This window comes from Aquarana catesbeiana, linkage group LG03 (assembly GCF_042186555.1).
Source record: "Aquarana catesbeiana isolate 2022-GZ linkage group LG03, ASM4218655v1, whole genome shotgun sequence".
Taxonomy (NCBI): domain Eukaryota; kingdom Metazoa; phylum Chordata; class Amphibia; order Anura; family Ranidae; genus Aquarana; species Aquarana catesbeiana.
Genome location: NC_133326.1, coordinates 648,525,953 through 648,549,245, shown reverse-complemented (window position 1 = coordinate 648,549,245; position 23,293 = coordinate 648,525,953). Strand labels below are relative to the sequence as shown.

Sequence of the window (23,293 nt, the reverse complement as noted above, 5' to 3'; positions counted from 1 at the left end):
GCTCCAGTTGCTCCCCTCAGTACTCAGTTCTGCTTCCAGGGACGATTCTACAACTGCCTCACTCTATAGAAACTCACATGCTAATGCTGTCCAGCCCCTTGCCCTTGGTGACCCACCCACTCTCTGTCATTGGATAGCAGCCAGCCATCCAGCTCTCTCTCTCTGTGCAGGAACAGGAAGGGAGTAGTCATGAAATCACCCACCCTCTTCTTGTTTACAGAGGCAGGAGAGGATCACAGCGGAGCTGTATAATAAAAGAAGACAGCCGGGAGCAGGAGTGTCAGTGTGGCCAGCTGTCAGACTGTTCCCACTGTGCTGCTGAATGTTTGAATTGCCGGACCACCATGCGCAGTCAGTGCTGAGCGTGATGGGAGCCAGCTCCTCCGCCTGTCTAAGTGGCTGTGGATTTTCCCGCACCCCCTATCCTGGCAGGATGTGTACTACTCCGTGTACTGCCAGAGGGGAGGAGGAGGCGTCCCGCCCCCCCAGCTGACGTCACTTCCGGTATCGGTTTGCGGTATGGGAGCATTTTCGCAAGTACTGATAATCGCAAAAATGCCTAGTATCTGATACCCATACCAGTATCGGTGCATCACTACTTTTTAGTATTTATTGCTGAAGAACTTTAACAAAAGAGGGGGTTTAGGGTCACAAGATGCTCCAAAGTGATCAATAGCAATTATGGAAGGACAAACTTCTCACTAGTCTTCTCTGTAGCCACCTTTCCTGGAGGTAATAGGGAATGGCCGGTACTTCTGGGACCCTATAATAGCAATCCCAGTCCACATATCTGATTCTGGCACTTAGTTCCCTTCTGGCACTTGCAAAACTAATAGTCCCCAGCAAGGTCTTTACTCACAGTGTTCTGCCACCCAGCATCCACAGGTGGAGCTTCCAAGAGGGAGACAAAAAAATCCTTCTCCAAACCAGACAGTAGTGCCCTCCAGCAAAAGTAATCCTTTGGCAATTATCTCCAGGCCCTCAGCCCTGCAGCTACTGAGGCCCAGACCACAATCTTTGGCTCAGTGAGGCTTCCGCCAGGGGCAGCAGACCTCAAGAGAATTGGAACCCTCCCTGCAGAAGAAAGAACACTTTGGGGGCAAGACTTCCCAGACATTAATTACCTCCCCAACCACCTTCTGGACAACACCTGCATCCAATGAGATGTAGATGTTATTTGGGTATTCTGACAGCTGGCAGGGCAGCCACATTGGGAGATCTGTCGGATTAAGGAATATATATGTGTATGGCCAACTTTACGGTTTTAGGCTGAAAGTCTCTCAAGTTTAACTGCTTCAGATCCGCGCTATAGCTGAATGACGGCTACAGCACGGATCTACTTTGCCAGGAGATGTCTATTGACGTCCTCCCCTTTGCTGGCTCACCACGCCCCCCTGAAAGGAACGAGCTGTGATCACCTGAGACAGTGAGACTCGGGTGATCACAGATGCGAGTAAGGGGCCAATCCCGGCCCCTTACCACATGACCAGCTGTCAGCCAATGACAGCTGATCACGTGACTTAAACAGAAGATCGGTAATCTTTTTTTTTTCTTTTCACGCAGACAGCGTGAGGAGAAAAAAAAGACGATCACCGGCTTCTGTTCGAAGGGACATCGGTCCTGAAGAGGAAGAGCCTCATAAGTGCCCACCAGTACTGTCTGCCAGTGCCACCTGCCAGTGCCACGAATCAGTGCCCACAGTAAGTGCCAGCAATCAGTACCCACAGTAAGTGCCAGCAATCAGTGCCACCTATCAGTGCCCACAAGTGCCACCTATCAATGCCCACCAGTGGTGCCAATCAGTGTCACCTACCAGTGCCAATCAGTGCCCATCACTGCCACCCATCAGTGCCCATCACTGCCACTCATCAGTGCCACCTATTAGTGCCCTTCAGTGCCACCCATCAGTGCCACCCATCAGTGCCACCTCTCAGTGCCCACCAATGCCACCTATCAGTGCCCACCAGTGCCACCTATTAGTGCCCATCAACGCCGCCTTATCAGTGCCCATCAGTGCCCATCAGTGCAGCCTATCAGTGCCCATCAGTGCAGCCTATCAGTGGCCATCACCTGTTTGCAAAATTTATTAACAAAATATAAAACGGTTTTGTATTTTTTTTTTTTAGATGTGGTATTTTTTAATTGTTTTAACAAAAAATAAAAAACCCAGAGGTGATCAAATACCACCAAAAGAAAGCTCTATTTGTGGGAAAAAAATGATAAAATTTTTTTTGGGTACAATGTTGTAAGACCGCACAATTGCCTTTCAAAGAGTGACAGCGCTAAAAGCTGAAAATTGGTCTGGGCAGGAAGGGGGTTTAGGTGCCCAGTAAGCAAGTGGTTAAATAATAGAAAAATAAATTAACCTAAATATACAGAATCCTAAACCCACAGTTGATCCAGAGGAAGGAAAAAAAACCCTTTATGCCGCGTACACACGGTCTGACTTTTCAGCTACAAAAGTCCGACAGCCCGTGCGACAGACTTTCGACAGACTTTTGTCGGACTTTCAACAGATTTTCTAAACCGGACTAAAATAAGGAAGTTGATAGCCAGTAGCCAATAGCTGCCCTAGCGTCGGTTTTTGTCCGTTAGACTAGCATACAGACGAGCGGATTTCTGGGTCCGGCGGAGTTACGACGTAAAGATTTGAAGCATGTTCCAAATCTAAAGTCCGTCAGATTTGCGACTGCAAAAGTCCGCTGAAGGTCCGATGAAGCCCACACACGATCATATTGTCTGCCGGATTTGGTCCGTCGGCGTCCGTCGGACAAGTCCGGTCGAAAAGTCCGACCGTGTGTACGCGGCATTATAATGAATGGTCCATTTTGCTCCAACAGGAAATAAAATTAATTCCTAATCCCCTAAAGGCAATCCAAAGTTCCCTAGACCAAGAATCTATGGTGTTGTTACTTATAAATATTAATAGCTCATTATATTTTGTGCATTTAGAAACACATCCAGCATTTTTTAAACAACATACTGAGCTGGCTAGAACTAGTTCTTGAGTACGTTTGTTCTGCATGTTCACTGCCTTTTACTATGATGACATTTTTCCGTATGCAGAGATTAAACCTCTTTTTCTCTAGATATAAACTGTGACCCCTTGTCAATTTCAGTGACCTTAAAGTGGCATTAAACCCAAAAGCACACCTTTATTATATTGCAGCATACCAATTCTTAGATTTGATGGCTGCATTGCTTTTCTTTTTAAGGCTTTCTTTCTTCTATTTTCATCTTGGGATCCAGCCAGTAAGTCTATTGTTTTTATTTTAAAGAACAAGCTGTCCAGCAGAATGTATCAGTTACAGAGATGACAAAGAGAAGACAAACCATTCCATACTAGCAGTGGTACCTACAATGATCAGCTTTTATTTATTTATCCAAAAAAAGAAAAAAGCAAAGAGTTTGCTGTAACTGCCTATAAAGTATTAACTGGAGTTTTGCTTCAATTTGTTAGTGTATGTAAATCTGTTAGCACATCTAACGCCCCATCCCCTCAAACTGACAATGCTGCTGTCCAAAGGTGCCCCATGTGCTCATTCATCCAGAGTGGGGGTCCTCCAATAAAGGGGGTATGTTACTGGCCAGATCACCAGGTGAATACAGAGGGAAAAAGCCTAAAAAAAAAGAAAATGAATGCAGCTACTACAATTAATGATTGGTAAGCTTCAATATATTAGACATGTGGAGAATGGAAAAAATAGTTTTGTTTCGATTTGTTAGTTACATACATTTGTTTAGTTAAATTAGTTTAGTTAATTTAATTCATTTTTGGAATTCTTTCAGTTTATTCGGGTTCGGATTAACCCGTTATTCACATAAATTAGTTTAGTTAAATTTGTTTATTTATTTAATTTGTTTTCGGAATTCATTTCGTTTTTTCGAACTCGATTTCGACCCAATTATTTTGTTTGAAATTCAAATTTTGGAAGAAGGTTATATTCTTTCTATTTTATTCTATTCTATTGTTTTTTTCTATACTATTCTTTTCTATTATTTCATTTTCCATCCCATTCTTTTCTATTTTGTTCAAATTATAATTTATTCTATAGGAAATTCTAATTCTGGGAGATGGCTATATTCTTTCTATTGTATTCTAGTCTATTGTTTTTTTCTATTGTATTCTATTTTTTTTTTCTATTCAAATTCAAATTTATGCCATTCAAAATTCGAATTTTCGGAAGAGGGTTATAGTCTTTCTATTATATTATATATTTTTTTCTATTCTATTATTTCATTTTCTATTCTATTATTTTATTTTCTAAACTATTCTTTAAAATTCTATTCAAATTAAAATTTATTCTATTAGAAATATGAATTTCTGAAGAAGGTCATATTCATTCTATTTTATTCTATTCTGTTCTTTAGTTTTTTTCTATTCTATTCTTTTCTATTATTTCATTTTTAATGCTATTCTTTTCTATTCTATTCTTTTCTTATACTCTAATCTTTTATTTTCTATTCTATTCACATTCAAATGTATTCTATTCAAAAATTTAAATTTCAGAAGAAGGTTATATTCTTTCTATTTTATTCTATTCTATTGTTTTTTCTATACTATTCTTTTCTATTCTATTCTTTTATTTTCTATTCTATTCTAATCTATTCTTTTCTGCTCTGTTCAAATTTGAATTTATTCTATTTCGAAAAACAAATTTAAGAAGAAGGTTATATTCTTTCTAATTTATTCTATTCTATTGTTTTTTCTATACTATTCTTTTCTATTATTTCATTTTCAATTCTATTATTTTCTATTTTATTTGAATTCTAATTTATTCTATAGGACATTCTAATTCTGGATGATGGCTATATTCTTTCTATTTTATTCTATTCTATTGTTTTGTTCTATGTATTCTATTTTTTTTCTATTCAAATTTATTCTATTGAAAATTTGAATTTCGGAAGAGGCTTATATTCTTTCTATTTTATTAGATAGTTTTTTTTCTATTCTATTATTTCATTTTCTATTCTAGTCTTTTATTTTCTATTCTACTCTAATCTATTCTTTAAAATTCTATTTGAATTAAAATTTATTCTATTCGAAATTTGAATTTCTGAAGAAGGTCATATTCTTTCTATTCTATTCTATTTTTTTGTTTTTTCTATTCTATTCTTTTCTATTATTTCATTTTTAATGCTATTCTTTCCTATTTTATTTGAATTCTATTTTATTCTATAGGACATTCTAATTCTGGAAGATGGCTATATTCTTTCTATTGTATTCTATTCTATTGTTTTTTTTCTATTGGATTCTATTTTTTTTCTATTCAAATGTATTCTATTCAAAATTCGAATTTGAAAGTGGCTTCTATTCTTTCTATTTTATTAGTTTTTTCTATTCTATTATTTCATTTTTCTATTCTAGTCTTTTATTTTCTATTCTACTCTAATCTATTCTTTAAAATTCTATTTGAATTAAAATTTATTCTATTCGAAATTTGAATTTCTGAAGAAGGTCATATTTTTTCTATTTTATTCTATTCTTTTGTTTTTTTTTCTATTCTTTTCTATTATTTCATTTTTAACGCTATTCTTTTCTATTCTATTCTATTCTATTCTATTCTATTCTTTTCTTTTATATTCTAATGTATTATTTTCTATTCTATTCAAATTCAAATTTATTCTATTCAAAATTTAAATTTCGGAAGAAGGTTATATTCTATTTTATTCTATTCTATTGTTTTTTCTATTCTATTCTATTATTTTCTATTCTAATCTATTCTTTTCTGCTCTATTTTGAATTTGAATTTATTCTATTCGAAAATTCAAATTTCAGAAAAAAGGTTATATTCTATTTTATTCTATCCTATTGCTGTTTTCTATTCTATTATTTAATTTTCAATTCTATTCTTTTCTATTCTATTACATTATTTTCTATTCTATTTTATTCTCTTATGAGATTTAAATTTGATTAAAAAAATATCCAAATTCAATTTAATAATTACCTGAACTTCGTTCAAAATTTTTGTTTCATTATTTCAGATTCAATTAAATTCCTTAGTATTGTAATTTGGAAATTCGGATACATCCGAATTCCTGAATAATGGAAAATTTGCCTGAATTTAGATTGACCTAAACAAACTGCACATTTCTACAATATATAATATATTGGGGTTTGGGTTTAATAACGCTGCAATGTGAACAACTTTACACCAAGTTAACTATATAGACCATTTATGTATATACGCTTGGTAATTAGATCCCCTAAAATGCCTCTTTTCAGGTAAACTTTCTTCATATTTGAACTCCTCCATGCCTCTTATTAGTTTAGTTGCTCTTCTCTGATCTCTCTCCAGTTCCAGCTACATATATTATTTTATTTCATCATGTGATTTTATATCATGGATTTTCTCTTCTGCTGTTGCTATGTTTGCAGTTTATATTAGGGGTAATGCGTCCAACCACGAGCCAAGTGTTTGGTTTGCGGTCTTGACGCAGCTCCATTGATTTAAATGGCCTGGTTTGGCAGGTGGTGCAGCCTGCCAACTGGGCATGTCTCATTAACCGCTTGCCGACCAGTGCACGACGATATAAATCGGCACGGCTGCGCAAATGGTCGTACAGGTACGTCCCCTTTAAGAAACGGTATTGTGGGCCCGCTGCGTGCTCCGTGACCGTGCCTGCGGGACACGCGGACTCGATGTCCGCCAGTGTTCCGCGATCGTGTCATGGAGTGGCAGAACGGGGAGATGCCTATGTAAACAAAGCATTTCCCCATTCTGCCTTGTGTCATGACAGTGATCTACTGCTACCTGTCTTCGGGAGCAGTGATCGCTGTCATGTCCTAGGTAGCCCATCCCCCCCACAGTTAGAATCACTCCCTAGGACACACTTAAACCCTTGATCACCCCCTAGTGTTTAACCTCTTCCCTCCCAGTGTCATTTATACTGTAATCAGTGCATTTTTATAGCACTGATCAATGTATAAATGACAATGGTCCCAAAATAGTGTCAAAAGTGTCTAATGTGTCCGCCATAATATCACAGTCAAGATAAAAATCACAGATCAGCGCCATTACTAATAAAAAAAAAATAATAATAAAAATGACATAAATCTATCGCCTATTTTGTAGACGCTATAACTTTTGCGCAAACCAATCAATATACGCTTATTGCGATTTTTTTTTACCAAAAATATGTAGAAGAATACATATTGGCCTAAACTGAGGAAAAAATCAGTTTTTTTATACATTTTTTGAGGATATTTATTACAGCAAAAAGTACAAAATATTGCTTTTTTTCAAAATTGTCGCTCTTTTTTTGTTTATAGCGCAAAAAATAAAAACCGCAGAGGTGATCAAATAACACCAAAAGAAAGCTCTATTTGTGGGAAAAAAAAGAACGTAATTTTTGTTTGGGTGCAACGTCGCATGACCACACAATTGTCAGTTAAAGCGACGCAGTGCCGAATCGCAAAAAGTGCTCTGGTCAGGAAGGGGGTAAATTCTTCCGGGGCTGAAGTGGTTAAATTTGCTGTGGCTGCGACTGCAGCATGTGCACAGCCTTCTCCAGCTGCTGTTTAGTCTTTATGTGGGTGACGGGGGTGGGGGGTGGGGGGGGTCGTAAAACAAAACTGGCTCAGCTGACCTGCTTGTGTGAAAGACCTTGTGACATCCTCTTCAGAACAGCAAGTAAGGGTAGATCTCCCCAACAGGGACACAGACAGCAGTAAAAAAATGAACTGAAGAGTATGGACACAAGGTGCCGGATCTTGGACTATTTTCTTTTTTTGTTTTTTGTTTTTTGTTTAAAGGTTAATTTTATTAAACTTTTGCAGACATAGCATCAGCACACTAAAACAAAATAACAGAAAAATAAAATAAGCCAAACAAAGCATTACACCGAGATGCAGCTTGGAAGAACACAAAGAAAAAAACAAACACATCCAGTTAGCCATACAAAATAACGCAGAAAGTAAAGAGGGACCAAAGAAAAGGTCCCTAGGCATGGAAAGATGCATAGCCAATTAGCCATTAGCCAGTAAAAGTAAAGGTTTAAGAGTACAAATACACAAATCGTTATTCTGGAGCAACCATATCTTGGGAATCTAACCAAGGAGACCAAACTTTAGTAAATTTCTTGGGGCATCTTCTCGCTTCATAGATTAGTTTATATTCAGGGATAGCTTGATGAACAAGATTGAGCCAAGAAGATAAGGAGGGCTGGGTTTGAAACTTCTAGCATGTAAGTATCCATTTTTTAGCATGGAAAAACAATAAACTTATACAGTATTTTCATCCCAGGAGGGAGAGTATCCTCCTCCACATACCCCAGCAAACATGGTAAAGGGTTACATATATTGGGAATTTGAAGAATCGTACTAGTAAAATCAGTAACCTCCGACCAATAAGCTCGTATTAGGGGGGTACTACCAAACCATATGGTGAAAGGGGCCTATAGTCCCAGAGCATTTAATACAATTGGGAAAAGAAAGCCTACCCATACTACAAAGAATAGAGTCCAGAAGTCTTATGCCCTGTACACACGAGCGGAATGTCCGACAGAAAAAGTCAGACGGAAGCTTTTCATCGTCTATTCCGATCGTGTGTAGGCCTCATCGGACTTCTCTTTTCGTAAATCCTGACGGACCTAGAAATAGAACATGCTCTAAATATTTCCGACGGAACCAATTCCTATCGGGAAAACCGATCGTCTGTATGCTGTTCCGACGGACCAAAAACGACGCATGCTCTGAAGCAAGTACGAGACGGAACCTATTGGGTACTGGCTATTGAACTTCCTTTTTCTAGTCCCGTCGTAGGTGCTGTACGTCACCATGTTCTGGATGGTTGGACTTTGGTCGGACTTTGGGTTGACCATGTGTAGGCAAGACCGCTTGAATGGAATTCCGCCAGAGTTCCGTCGGAGAAACCTTTGGTCGTGTGTATGTGGCATAAATGTATTAGTCCTTAGCGGGGATGATACAAGTTGTGACAACACGTGTGTTTGGGGGGTTGCTGAAGTCCACCTTCATGGGGGATTTAAAAGTTGTATAAGACTGGGAACTCTTGGAAAAGGGTTCACGCTTCTCGGCCATGCTAAACTGACATTATTTTCTTCACTGTGAAATACCTGGTGCTTCCAGGTATGGGGGACATGTGGCCTATTCCCATGATGCCTAGTGGGCAACTGCTAATGCCTTGAGGCTTTAAAAGGTCACTTGCCTAGCTGGCATGTTAATGGCTTGGCATCAGTTCTTCCTGAGTTACTGACCTGGTACCGATACCTATATAAAGATAGGAATTCTGTTAACTTAGCTAGAGATTAACTCATTCTTAACAGGAGTCTTGCAGGCTTGAAATTCAGAGATTTCTGATAAATATGTGGACACGTTATCAGGTTAGGAAGGTTTAAACTAAACCTTCACAGGTGATATGCACATGTAGGAGTTTGGAGTCTTTTGGATTCCTTCAGCTTTATTTAGGGTTTACACCAATATCTTTCCCCAAACAAGTTTTAAGCATAGTCTACAAATGCGAGAATCTGATTCGTATGGGCAACACACACCTATCATCCAAGCACTTTTAATTTGATAATGATGGTGGATTTTGCTGTTTCTGTGCCCCATCCTTGTTCTTTAAGCCGGACTTTATTTTTCTTTCAGGACAGCTGCTATGGACCCTTTTCGCCAGCGCCCTAGTCCCTGGCAAGCTCTATCCAGGTAGTGTGATTTTAATTCTTCCTTTTTTCCTCTCTCGTGAAATTGACAATTCTTAAAGGGCCTGTCCACTTTTTACTAACTTCTCAGCCTTGTGTAGATTCCTGAGCTCTTACTGTAGATAGGTACACTTTTAAAGCAAAACCTATATGCCACTCTGCTCACTCTCCTCTTTAAAATTCCTCTTACCAATGGTGTGGAATGGCCAGGACTGGGCAGGTGGATTTTGCTATTTGGACATACACAAAGCTGGAGATGGACACGTCTATTATTTTCTGAGTTTGGACTCAGGGCACGCATATGTAGGTGGGTGCAGCGTGGTGCTGGGGCAATAACACTCAAAGTGCGGTTGCAATGCAAAGAAATTGTATTGAAGTAAAGCAAAGACAGTTCACAACAAACCCAGTAGGTCGACAGCCCAACCAGGAACACTCACAAAATCCAACAGCGTGTAGTGGAGCAGGTTTCAACCGAACTGACAGTGCCTGTTTGGAGGGGCAGAATGTGGCCTGCCCATCTTGTGTCCAAGTGGGAGGAAGTCCAGAGAAGTTGTGAACCCTACTCTTTCCCTCCTCGTCTGCCGCTAGTACCGTCCCTGACAGACAAGTGACCTGTCCCTACACTATCCACTCACAAATGCGTGCCAAAACCTGGGGGCAGGGACTAAAAAAGACTCTGCTGACCCAAGATGGCCTCCAAGGGTCATCTGAACGCAGCACAACCAACCAGATGGCTGCCTCCAGAAGCCAGAAAACCATAGAGAAACTGAGTTTCCTCTGACTTCCTCTCCAAATTGTGATGCCGCTCCAGTCAGGTTCCATCTACCGTGGAGGAAGCAGACTGCACCTGGCAATACACAGATTTGCAAGAAACACTAGGAATAATGCAGGGTATAAACACTCCTTGACCTTGATCATACAACGACAGTGAGAAGTGAGACATTTGTATACAAAGTCTGTAATTCTATAGTAAGGTTTGATGATAAGCACAATCCACACAGGGATATGTGTTTTGTTTTAAAGGAACAGCTACCCTTTTAACAAAACATTTTTAGTTCCAGAAGGGTAGAACTTTCACCCCTGGGTCCTGGCCTATTGCTGCTATAACTGATTCAATTGGTGTCACGTGTCCTTCATTGATTTCTGACCCCACTGATAAGTAGACAAGAAAGATACACTATGTTACTAAAAGTATTGGGACGCCTGCCTGTACACAGACACATGACCTTTAATGGCACCCAAGTCTTAGTCTGTAGGGTTTAATATTGAGTTGGTCCACCCTTTTCAGCTATAACAGCTTCAACCCTTCTGGGAAGGCTGTCCACAAGGTTTACAAGTGTGCCTATGGAAATGTTTGTTCATGTGTGTGTAAAGGCAGGCGTCCCCATACTTTTGGTAATATAGTGTATGTTTGGGCTACAATTACATATACTCCTGTGAGCTTGGGATCTAAGGATTTGTCTGGGATGCCTGACAATTTTTTTTTTTTAATACACAAACCTTTTTTTTTTCTGTACAAGATTTTCCAAGGGTCATTACTGTAACTTTCTCCTGATACCCTTTTATGTGCAGAGATAATAACCCTACATCACCTGACCAGTGGCAGAAGAACTACAGCCGTTGTTCCGCCAATGAAATCTACCACATACGACTGAGCGAGAGCAAATTCTTTGGAGAATATGAAGGGAAGAGCTTCACATATGCCTCCTTCCACGCCCATAAAAAGTGAGTCCCAATATCCTACACCTCTGTACCATAGAACCAACAACCTGAAACATTTTTTGACTGAAAGTTCTAACATTTAAAGGAACCCTGTCATGAAACAAAACAGACCATGGACATAGCCATTGAACAGCTTTGGGATATCAGAGTTTTGCTTACAATTCCTTCCGACCCTGTTTCCCTTAGTGAACAATTAAGAAAACCGGATTTTTTGATTACCAATTTTTTTTTTTTTTACTTGAAGTTCGTTAAGGGAAACAGGTCCCATCCCATCTTATGATCACTCCTACTACTGCGTTTGCATGAAAATGAAGCATGATGGGAGTGGGAGGGATTATATATGACTGACTAACAGCTTTTTTGTTGCCTGTGTCCAATCTCCTGAATGCAGCAATATAATCCAGTTGTCTCAGGATTTTACGGTAAGTCAAGAATCCTGTTATTAAAGGAGTATATAGGTTTTTTTGCACATATTTTCTTCAGGAAAATATTCAAACACTGATATTATATATATATATATATATATATATATATATATATATATGAAATATATTTCATGCACACATGTTCATCCAGCAGGTGGTGCTGTAAGCTATTTTTTTTCATACCTGTCTATTCTTAGCTGTTATGTTGGAAAAAAAGCCTCCATACGCACTCGTCTCAGATGGGTCTGCACAGATTAATAACAAGAGAAAGATAATATGAAAGCAAACTCCTGTTTTTGTTCTCTGTTTAGAAAACCCATAACGAAATGAGAATCCAGAATCATGGGGCTGTATTAAATGTTTATTGTTTTAAATTTAGGCTGGGTTCACACATTTGGCTGTGGTTTGCAGTCCGGAGTCCGATGCGTTTCTGTTCAACGGTTCAGGTGTGATTCAGGTTTAAATTTTTGCCTGAATTCGCACCTGAACTGGACCCAAAAACGCACAGAACCCTTTTCAAAAGTGCACCAAGGCCGCCCCGGACGTGTATGAACAGGTTCTATTGAGAGCCAGTCACATTCACATGTTATGCGGATTGGATGTGGTTAAAAAAGCATCCAATTCACATATATGTGAACCCAGCTCACCTGTTCACAAAAAATTAAAAGGCGAACTAACCCCCTACACCAGTGATGGCGAACCTTGGCACCCCAGATGTTTTGGAACTACGTTTCCCATGATGCTCATGCACTCTGCAGTGTGAAATGTAGTTCCAAAACATCTGGGGTGCCAAGGTTCCTCATCACTGCCGTACACCCTCCCCACCCCCGGTCCACACTGTTCTAACATCTATAGATGATTAGCTGTTACTGTCCCGCTCTTCATCCCCTTCTTTCCTTAGGCCTTCCAGGACAGATCAGAGCGATTCTGATTGATCAAATGCTGGCACGTGACCACGTTGACCAATCGGAATGACTCCCAGATTCCCTCTGTGGGGAGGGTGTAGGGTGTTAGTTCACCTTTCATTTTTTAGTGAATAGGTGAACTTACAACTTAAGGTTTTTTTTCTAATCAGTAATCAAAGAAAAGACATAAAGCATTGGTTTAAAAAAATGTATAAACTTATACAAAATAAGTAAGGGCTCACTTGCACCAGATGGTGTATAACGGCATTGAGGGGCGGTGCCTTGTGTTGTTAAAACGTAAAGTTCTGCTTGCTTTTTTTTTTTTTTTACATTATTAAAATGTCACAAAATTATACTTTATTCAACTTGGAAGGAGTATCACCAACATGAAATGAGGTGCAGTTCAGTGCAGGAAAATGCAGCGTGGTACCTGTTTATGCAATGCATCCCAACCCACCTCACCTCACCGCAGTGCTGCAGTGTGAACAGGCTGTGAACAGTTGTTTTCTATGTGCCCTTGCGGTGAGCCTATGCTGATCTGTGCAGATGAACACAGGTCATCTATGGCATATGGTGTGAACGAGAAAGTGACCAGGAACCATCTGTGTTTCCCTTTTAGGGAACAGAAAAGACAGATTGCAGGTGTCCCTAGACTGCTTTATTCATACTGCCCTCCATAACTGCAGATCTATGTAAAATCATGGTTCCACACATCTCCCTTAATACAGCAAGTGCATTGTACCTGTAATAAAATGTCCATTTCCTAATACAGGGCTCAGACAGGTGTTTTCATTTGAGAATTAGAAGACTGCTAATGAAAAAGCAGCGTATAAAGTGACCAGTGGTAGGGCAGTTTTGATGAGCAAGACTAGGTAGCAAGGAAGAGACACAAGGCACAGGCAGTTTTCCATTCAAGAATTAAAAGCATCTGTCTGCAAACTGTAAAATTAGCCAGTGGCAAGACAGTTTTATTCAGGCAGAGTAGGCCTAACTGGTGTATGCCTAACTTTTAATTTTATGAGGCTAGGTGTGTAGCACCCTGGGGTTTAGTCAGGGAGCTCCTCACACATTTACTTGCCAAGAGTAGTCATCTTGGTCAATTGATAGCGATCTATTGATTTCTCCCTAAGTTTGGCCTTGTTTGCCTTTCTCTTCTACCACTAGGTGGCCAAGAACTTGGTGGTACTAGATACGAGGAGGGCAACCCAAGGTCAGGTTATGGGTGTATGGGGTATCTCAGCCATTGGGCAGGGTTTTTTTAATCCCTTGGCCTGCTGGGAGAACCTATATATTCGGGTGAGGTTAGGTGATCACAGTTCTGTGCCACCTGGACAACTGTCTGGGTGGATTGGGCCTATCCCGGGGGCATCTGGCTGCCAGGCTGTGTGAGGGCCTATGCAGAAGTGAGAGGGCAGCACAGGGTTGGGCCTGCAGCTTGCAGTCCAACTGAAAGTGATGGTTCTGTCGACCGGAGAACCTGTCAGTGGTCGGGGGTAGAAGGGAAGATGTCGCCAAAAAGGGACCAACCACCTTTCCCGGGGACCACAGTGAGTAACTGAAGAAAGTACAGGAACAATATTCTCACCAAACGGGCACGGTGGAGAATCGGAAAACTCCAGGCGGTGATTAAGTCAGGGAACCAACCAGCGGAGGTGACGCTTGCAGAGCAGCCTTGTGGGCCAAGCCAAGGACCGAGCCGTTTAGCAAGGGTAAAGCTTGAGAAGTATCTGTAGTGCCAAGCTAGGGACCCAGCAGGGAAGCGTGGGGGATGCTTGAGGGAGATACCACCGCCAACCTTGGAGGAGCTCAAGGGATTCAGAGTCAGTGAATCAGAGGGTCTATTGAGAGACCGGGAGCTCAGTGTTGGAGAACTACAAGAGGCAGTTGTAATGGAGCTGAAATAACTGTTATATTTGAGTTAGGAACTGTTAAAGGACTGTTGCCATAGGAGACAGCATTCTTGCATGTGCAGAAGTGGCACCTTGCTGGTGGCTTTCCCTGCACGGCTGTCCTCCTATTGAAGTCTCAGAGTCTGCCAATTAAATCTATAACTACTTAAGGGTGTCCTGGCCCTAACCCTCTTTCCCCCAAACATACAAAAAGGACTGTCAAGTCAAGTAAAACCTCTTTTACATCCAAGAAGTGTCTGGCGCCCAATGACTTTCACCATCTTTGCACCCACTATGCCTCACAACCCACTACAAACTGAAGGATGTCAGCTATCTTTAGCCTTGGAGGTCCTCATTGAACTGGACAAGGCCAGAGACCTTGCTACAGGTAGATAATGTGAGTAGGTTTAGGTGCACATTTTTTTGCTTGTTACTTTTACATATGTGCAAACAACTTTATTGGGATATAGAAGGTAATATACACTTACCAGCCACTTTATTAGGTACACCTGTTCAATTGCTTGGTAACACAAATTGCTAATCAGCCAATCACATGGCAGCAACTTAGTGCATTTAGGCATCCAGATGTGGTAAAGACGACTTGCTGAAGTTCAAACTGAGCATCATAATGGGAAAGAAAGGGGATTTATGTGACTTTGAATGTGGCATGGTTGTTGGTGCCAGACGGGCTGGTCTGAATATATCAAAACTGCTAATCTACTGGGATTTTCATGCAAATCATCTCTCGGGTTTACAGAGAATGGTCTGAAAAAGAGAAAATATCCAGTGAGCAGCAGTTGTGTGGATGAAAATGCCTTGTTGATGTCAGAGGTCCGAGGAGAATAAGCAGAACTGGTTCGAGATGATAGAAAATAACCACTCGTTACAACCAAGGTATGCAGAATACCAACTCTGAATACACAACACATCGAACCTTTAATCAGATGGGCTACAGCAGAAGACCACATCGGGTGCCACTCCTGTCAACTAACAACAAGAAACTGAGGCTACAATTCAAACAGGCTCACCAAAATTGGACAGTAGAAGATTGGAAAAGCGTTGCCTAATCTGATAAGACTTGATTTTAGTTGTGACATTTAGATGGTAGGGTCAAAATTTGGCATAAACAACATGAAAGCATGGATCCATCCTTCTTTGTATCAACGGTTCAGGCTGCTGGTGGTGGTGTAATGGTGTGGGGGATATTTTCTTGGCACACTTTGGGCCCCTTAGTACCAATTGAGCACCGTTTAACGCCACAACCTACCTGAGTATATATACTGACCATGTCCATCCCTTTATGACAGTGTACTCATCTTCTGATGGCTCCTTCCAGCAGGATAATGGACCGTGTCACAAAGCTCATATCATCTCACCACTGGTTTCTTGAACATGACAAAGAGGTCACTGTATTCCAATGGCCTCCACAGTCACCATATCTCAATATAATAGAACACCTTTGGGATGTGGTGGAACGGAAATTTCGCATCATGGATGTGAAGCTGACAAATCGGCAGCAACTAAGTGATGCCATCATGTCAATATAGAACAAAATCTCTGAGGAATGTTTCCAGCACCTTGTTGAATCACGAAGAATTAAGGCAGTTCTGAAGGCGAAGGGGGGTCCAACCCCCTGTACCTAATAAGTGGGCGTTGAGTGTAAACTGGTGTGATTGTCGATGATCTTAGAATAGCTCAGATGACTAGAGAAGAAAGTAAAAAAGTTAGGGCTGTTACTGATTAAGATTTTCGTGTTTGATTAATCGATTAATTTCGATTAATTATAACACACATACAGATCCCTTTTAGCTGATTTAGCACCGTTGTTATGGCAACGGCCGAAGCCGGACATAACATAAACTGAGCCTCACCGTGCCCATAATCTCAGCCTTACCGTGCCCATAATTGCAGCCTCACCATTCCCATAATGCAGTCTCACCTTGCCCATAATGGCAGCCTCACCGTGCCCATAATGGCAGCCTCACCGTGCCCATAATCGCAGCCTCACTGTGCCCATAATGCAGCCTCACCGTGCCCATAATCGCAGCCTCACCATGCCCATAATCGCAGCCTCGCCGTGCCCCTAATCGCAGCCTCACCATGCCCATAACGCAGTCTCACCATGCCCATAATGCAGTCTCACCGTGCCCATAATCACAGCCTCACTGTAGTCAGTGCCTGGATTACACAGTCTGCGGGCATCTCCCGCTGTGTTTCTCGGAGCTGAGTGTGAAGACTTTGGCCGCGCTGTGAGAAAACTCCCGCCCTCCTCCTAGATCAGCTTGTGTGAAAGACAGAACACTGCGTTTATTACACGAGCTGATCTAGGAGGAGGGCGGGACTTTTCTCACAGCGCGGCCAAAGTTTTCACACTCAGCTCGGAGACACACAGCAGGAGATGCCCGCAGACTGTGTATGACATGTAGTGGAGGAGGAGGGAGCGGAGCGCTGCGCTGCAGCCACAGCTTGGCCCAGAGCGGCCCCAGGGCAGGCAGCCTACTGATCAAAAAAATTTGGATCGATCAAAAAAATTTGGATCGATCAAAAAAATTTTGATCAATCAAAAAAATTAATGATTAATCGAAGAATTAATCGTTATTTTCCGCAGCTCTAAAAAAAGGTGAAAGGTGAAAGTTTTAAATATGCTCGAACTGACTAGATATATAATTAGAACAGTGGCGGCTGGTGGTACATTTTTTTGGGGGGGGCAAACAGTGCACCCACAGCCCCCCCCCCACGGTCGGTTGGTTGGTTCGTTACAAGCCCGGCACTATGGCGTGGACAGAGCTTTCCTCTGGGCCAAAGGTAGCGGCTTCGGCCATGCGTCTCCTCTCTCCTCCTCCTAGGCCAATTGGAATGCTTCTCCTTTTGGCCAATCCAGAAACGAGTCTCAGATCCGCTTCCTGATTGACAGGGAGGAGAATCAGTGTGACAATAGCGAACATTGGAATCCATGCGTCCGGTGCCCCGCATGTAGATTAGGGGGCCGGACGCATGGATAGGGGGGGGCGGCCTGCATTACGGGCAGCCACTGGGTAAGAATCAAGTTGTGATAATGGCGTACCTTTTTTTTTTTTATTAAACACAATCACATACTAAAAAAAGCTAAACCCCTTTTAAATGAACCAGCATATTACTTTTTTTGTTCTTTAAATAGAACATATAAAAAATGTCTGTAAAAGGAATTTTTTTGGTAATTAAATCTCGTGTCTATATATATATATATATATATATATATATATATATATATATATATATATATATATATATATATATATATATATAGCTGTGCCTGCAGTCATGTAGGACAAGCATCAGTCTCTGTACATTTTAATTTGAACATTTGTACACTTGAACATTTGTACATTTTAATTTGCTCAGCTGTTAACACACTAAAGTAGTTGAAGGTGGAGCCCCCTGCTTAGCGCCACAAAAGACACAAAAGTGAGGACCACCTACTCAAAGGAAATTACCTGTAGACTTAAATTAGACGTGTCATAATTTCACAATGTGAAACAATCCACTCTTTCTTCTAAAGTTCATACTGCTTGCTTTTATATGAACAAAACATGTGCTTATAACTTTGTAAATTAGGTTTTACTTTCTATTATTTGGAAAAAAAAGACTTCTTGGAAATAGACTATTTAAAGGGACATTATTCTGTGTATTTAGCATTTATTTAAAAAAATATAAAGACATGTTGAAATAATTTTCATTTATATTTTATATACAGTATTTATGAGAATTGTCCTGCTATACCAGTTAGGGTTCATTTAGATCACTCTAGGGTGGTGTATTGTGGGAATGAGCACATTAACACAATACCTGTGTTGGTGCGTTGCCATGTCATTCATTGTAAATGACACCCCAAAGCATTGAACCAGTGCAACTCCGACACACGCGTTGCAGCGCACCACAATGCATGGTAAATCTGGAGCGCAGAAATAATGGTGTATGTAAAATAATTGGTCTGCTCTGGTGTGTTAGTAGTCCATTCATTTAAGTTGCAGGAATGAGCACATCCACACGTTACTTGCATTGATGCGTTGCAGTGTCATTTGTGTCAATGGCACGCCAGCGTGCTAAATCAGTGCAACTCTGGTGCACATGCATTTCAGGGCACCACCATGCGCGGTTACACTGTAGCAGACAAATATGGTGCATGTCCAATTTTGAACTGTTCTGCTCTGTTGGCAGCCCATCCATTTAAATGAGATGCCTTAACGCGACGCACATTAGAATGCCTTCATTAATGCAGTGCACTGGAACAAACAGATTTGAATAGGAGAGTTATGTGTGATCTAATTACACTTACTGTAGTTAGGTCTCTTTTTTTTGGCATAGCCAAAATGGCTACTTGAGTGGTAAGGAAGGGAGGAGGATATATAATTGAGATATACTGGACAGACCACTTTCTTGTTCCTCTTGCGAAATACTCAGTACTTCTGGATATAAGGAAGCATGTGACCCTAAAACCTAGTACACACGATCAGATTTTTTGACGGAAATGCGATGACAGGCCGGAAAATCCAACCGTTTGTACGCTCCAACGGACAATTGTCGGATTTTCCGCGGACAAATTTTGGATAGCAGACTTTAAAATTTGCCGCGGACAAATGTCTGTTGTCGGATTTTCCGAGCGTGTGTACACAAGTCCGTCGGACAAAAGTCCAAAGTACAAACTCGCATGCTCGGAAGCAAGAATGAGCCAGAAGCGGTCGGTCTTGTAAACTAGCGTTTGTAATGGAGAATTAACATTCGTGACCTGGCAAATTATGAAATCTGGAAATGCAGCGCACAATTCTATTCTTCTATAATGGGATAATAATGAAGCTGTTTTGCTGGTGATGCTGATGGAGTTATTGCAAACGAATTTTCAAAGGCTTTTTTTTTCTAGTGATATCAAGAATAATATTATTATGCTTTTCTTTTAGTTACCACAACACCATTATCCCGTAGTTTTTTAAGATCAAAGATACAACTACGTTTTTGTCCCTTGTCAATCTTACTTTGTATTTTTTTTAAATGTAACTGCCTACTCCCAAACTGTCATTTGAAGTAAAACACATAGATATAGAAAACATACCAAATCAAATCATTATTATTCAACCAAAAAATAAAATAAAAGCCTCATGCATGTGTCCTGCTTCTTAATATAGGGGGTCAGCAATGCCAAGAGTTGGTGAAAGCAGGGGTCTGTCATCTGGAGATAATTCCGAAAATCATCCGGATTATTTTCTTGGAGCTTCCGCAGCAAATGCATATGACATAATTGGTCACCATTAATAAAGCAACCAATTTTTGGTCCAAGAACTCCTCCTCCTGTTCCTAGACTGGACTTGGGTCAAAGCAATAACTCCAAGGCCAATAATAAATAACACGTTATCTCCTCCGATTCCGCAACATAGCTGGTTGACGAATGGCTGCTCAGAAACGAACTGAAAAGCATGAAATGAAAAGCACGAATCAACACTCACCAAACTTCTACTAACACGAAATTAGCAGAAGGAGCCCAAAGGGTGGTGTTAAAGAGCTGAAAAACCATGTAGTACGTTACTACGTTCGTTTTTGTTGGCTGACAATTCCTTGCCGTTTGTATGCAAGACAAAATCAAGGCACACGCCTTGCCTTCGGACAAAAGTCAGAGGTTTTGTCTGTGGAAAATCCGATCATGTGTACGAGGCTTTAGGCCCCTTTCACACAGTCTATCCGATTAGGTCCACCTGTCAGTTTTTTAGGCGGACCTGATCGGACCCTGCATTGTCCTCTATGGAGCAGCAGATGTCAGCGTGGTCGCGTTTTTAAAAAAAGGGTGGGGACGTTTTCCCTGCACTTCCTGCAAATGAATAGGCTGCTGTGCCTGAGCTAACGTGCATTCATGGAACTACACAAGTGTGACCCTGGGCAAATACTTAGATAATTTATGCTTATATTCTTTTTCATTATCTATATTACATATTTTCTTTTCTCAATTCTCATGTTTAGGTATGGGGTTTGCCTGATTGGAGTTTGCCGGGAAGATAAAGCCAACATTTTCCTAAATCCAGGTCCTTGCCATATAATGTCACCTACAGACACATGTTTCTACATCAACATATCTAAGGAGGAGAACTCAGCCTTCAGTTTTAAAGAACACGAGCACATGCAAAGATCAGGAGCGCCCAAATCTGCTTATCATGGTCTGACCAGGCTTCCAGTACACAGCATAATAGCCAGCATGGGTATGTCAAGCATGTTTGGGGGGGGTCATTCCTAAGCTGAGCCAAACTGTATAAAGTGTACTTGTATTCAGAACTTTGTGAAAGATTAAACTCAAGCCTATCAATTTAGGCCAGTACGTTGGGGTTATTAGCAGTAAACATAAAAGAATCTATAAACCTAACACAGGTGGTCTTTTTTTTTGTTGGTTAAGTAAGGAAACCAATCAATTGCTGTTCATTTAAGGTGGTGCAACGTTGCCCCAGCACAGCATAGTAGACAGGCTGGTAAGTTGGTTAGGCAGAGAGAGCAGGGAGATATTTACATACCTCCCAACAATCTCTGATTTTGAGTGACTGTCCCTCATTCAGAACAAAGTCCCTCTGTCCTTCTTTCCTCCTCATTTGTCCCTCATTTTGATCTGATCTATATAGTTGTATATAAAATGCACAACTTATCTATCCAAAAGTGTCTCCCAGTGCTAAATCATTCATCCAATTTCTAAATTGCTGCATTTGTAAATATCAAAAGCCAATATAAAGGAATAGTAGTGACATTTTTTTTATTTAAAGTGGTTGTAAAGGATGAAAGTTTTTCACCTTAATGCATTCTCTGCCCCCCTAAACTCGATCCAGATCTGTGCATGAGAGCAGCAGCTCTCTCTACTCTCTCCCTCCTCATAGGCTCAGGGACAGCAGTAGGAGCCATTGGCGGTTTGGGAGCGAACCCCTACGAGTGCTCCCATAGCAAGTGGCTTGCTATGGTGGGCACTCAGCAGGGGGAGGATCCAGGAGCGCCAGCAGGGAACCCTGAGAAGAGGAGGATTGAGGCTGCTCTGTCCAAAACGACTGCATAGAGCAGGTAAGTTTGTTATTTAGAAGAAAAGAAAATATGGGTTTACAATGACTTTAATGCTGAAGTTTAATCTGCTTTATTTGACCTTCTTTGCTCCTCAATCATCAACATGCTAATGACATTTTTTAATAAAGCCTTTCCATTTTCATTACAAACCTTTTACACTCATATACTCCGGGAGATGGTTTTTTTTCAGAATCTTTCCTCTGAACATGGGGTATGGAAGTTATTTATATCTGGCGTAATGAATGTGAGATGCAATGATATCTATCAATCATGTCAACCCCATCAGGGATATTGTAATTTTAAACTCTATTAAACCAACAGTAAAATATATTTGACATGGGTGTGTTCTTTTACACACCATTTATGGACCTTTTGCATTTGGGATATAAAGCAAGCCTGTCCAATATTTTCTCTACATTTATATATGCATATAGAGTATTCCTTTCTTGGATTCACTATTTCTACTGCATAATAAAAGGACTGCATGTAGTAGTAGGAGGAATGATTATGCCTCTAGACACTGTGTGTGATATTGGCCACACTCAAAACCTACTTCAGGATCAATTCCTTTGCAAAAAGGTTCCCCAGGGTACTTAAAAATTCTCCTATCTTCCTGTCCTAGACTTGCATATTCTTCCCTCATACATACCATATGCCATATTAACCCATGATTAATACCATGAACATTTCCTTAAAAGGTTTATACTACAAACTGGCATCACCGTCCCAACTAGCACAAGCCCAAAAACTACCCTTCTTTTTTTACTGGTTAAACTAGATGGACTTGTGTCTTTTTTTCAACCAGACTAACTATGTAACACTAAATGACCCAACATAGTTTGCCACAATTAGTGGCTTCTTCTAAGGTATAATATTTACTGAGTGCTCAGTGAGCTGGTGCATGTGCAAACAACAACAATTGATAATAGTAATGGCCACTGGAGTCGAATGAAACCTTCCTTTGTAGATTATTTGCACCTTATTTATGAGATGCCTTAATGACATCATTACACACCATCACTTGCATACAGTGTCGGGACAAAGTGATCTAGAGCCCATGGCAAACCTGCCAAATTGTGCCCCCCCCCCAAATATGTCAGCGTAATTCTCTCCCCCCCCCCCAAAAAAAAAAACGGAGCTCTAATCTACATGCTTACTCCCTAAGCACCAGCTCAAATCCTCAAATCTCCCCCACCCCAACTTTCCCTCCAAGCATAAATCCCCCCCCTTTCAGCATGAATCATGAATTCCCCTTTCTAATCCCCCATCCTGGCACAAATGCCCCCCCCCCCCCCCATTTCCCCTCCTAGCACAAATACCCCCCCATCATCCCTACTAGCACAAATCCCACCTCCCCCCCATAAAAAAATATTTCCCTCTACCATATTACTTAGCACAAACCCCACAGATACCCGCTCCTAAAACAAATTCTCTTCTTCCATTCCCCTTCCCAACACAAATCCCCCCCAAATCACCACTCCTAGCAAACCTCCCCAAATTTGGCCTCCTAGAACAATTCTTAACCCCTGCTGCCCCCCAAATTCTCCTTCTCAACACAAATCCCCTCAACTTCCTTGTGGTGCCCCCCTACCTCGCATGATACCACAGTGCCCAGGGCAGCCGGCCCTCCTGC

General features: G+C 40.9%; 1 protein-coding gene across 3 annotated transcripts in view; it reads left to right on the top strand.

Moving 5' to 3' along the window:
- Positions 1 to 23,293, top strand: part of LOC141133307 (potassium channel subfamily T member 2-like) — a 411,333-nt gene that overhangs the window by 332,664 nt on the left and 55,376 nt on the right. For all 3 annotated transcript variants that reach the window (XM_073622598.1, XM_073622596.1, XM_073622597.1), the window contains exons 16-18: positions 9,608 to 9,664; positions 11,233 to 11,385; positions 20,587 to 20,822. In XM_073622598.1, coding sequence (XP_073478699.1) covers positions 9,608 to 9,664; positions 11,233 to 11,385; positions 20,587 to 20,822 — 446 coding nt within the window. The remainder of the gene's footprint in view (positions 1 to 9,607; positions 9,665 to 11,232; positions 11,386 to 20,586; positions 20,823 to 23,293) is intronic.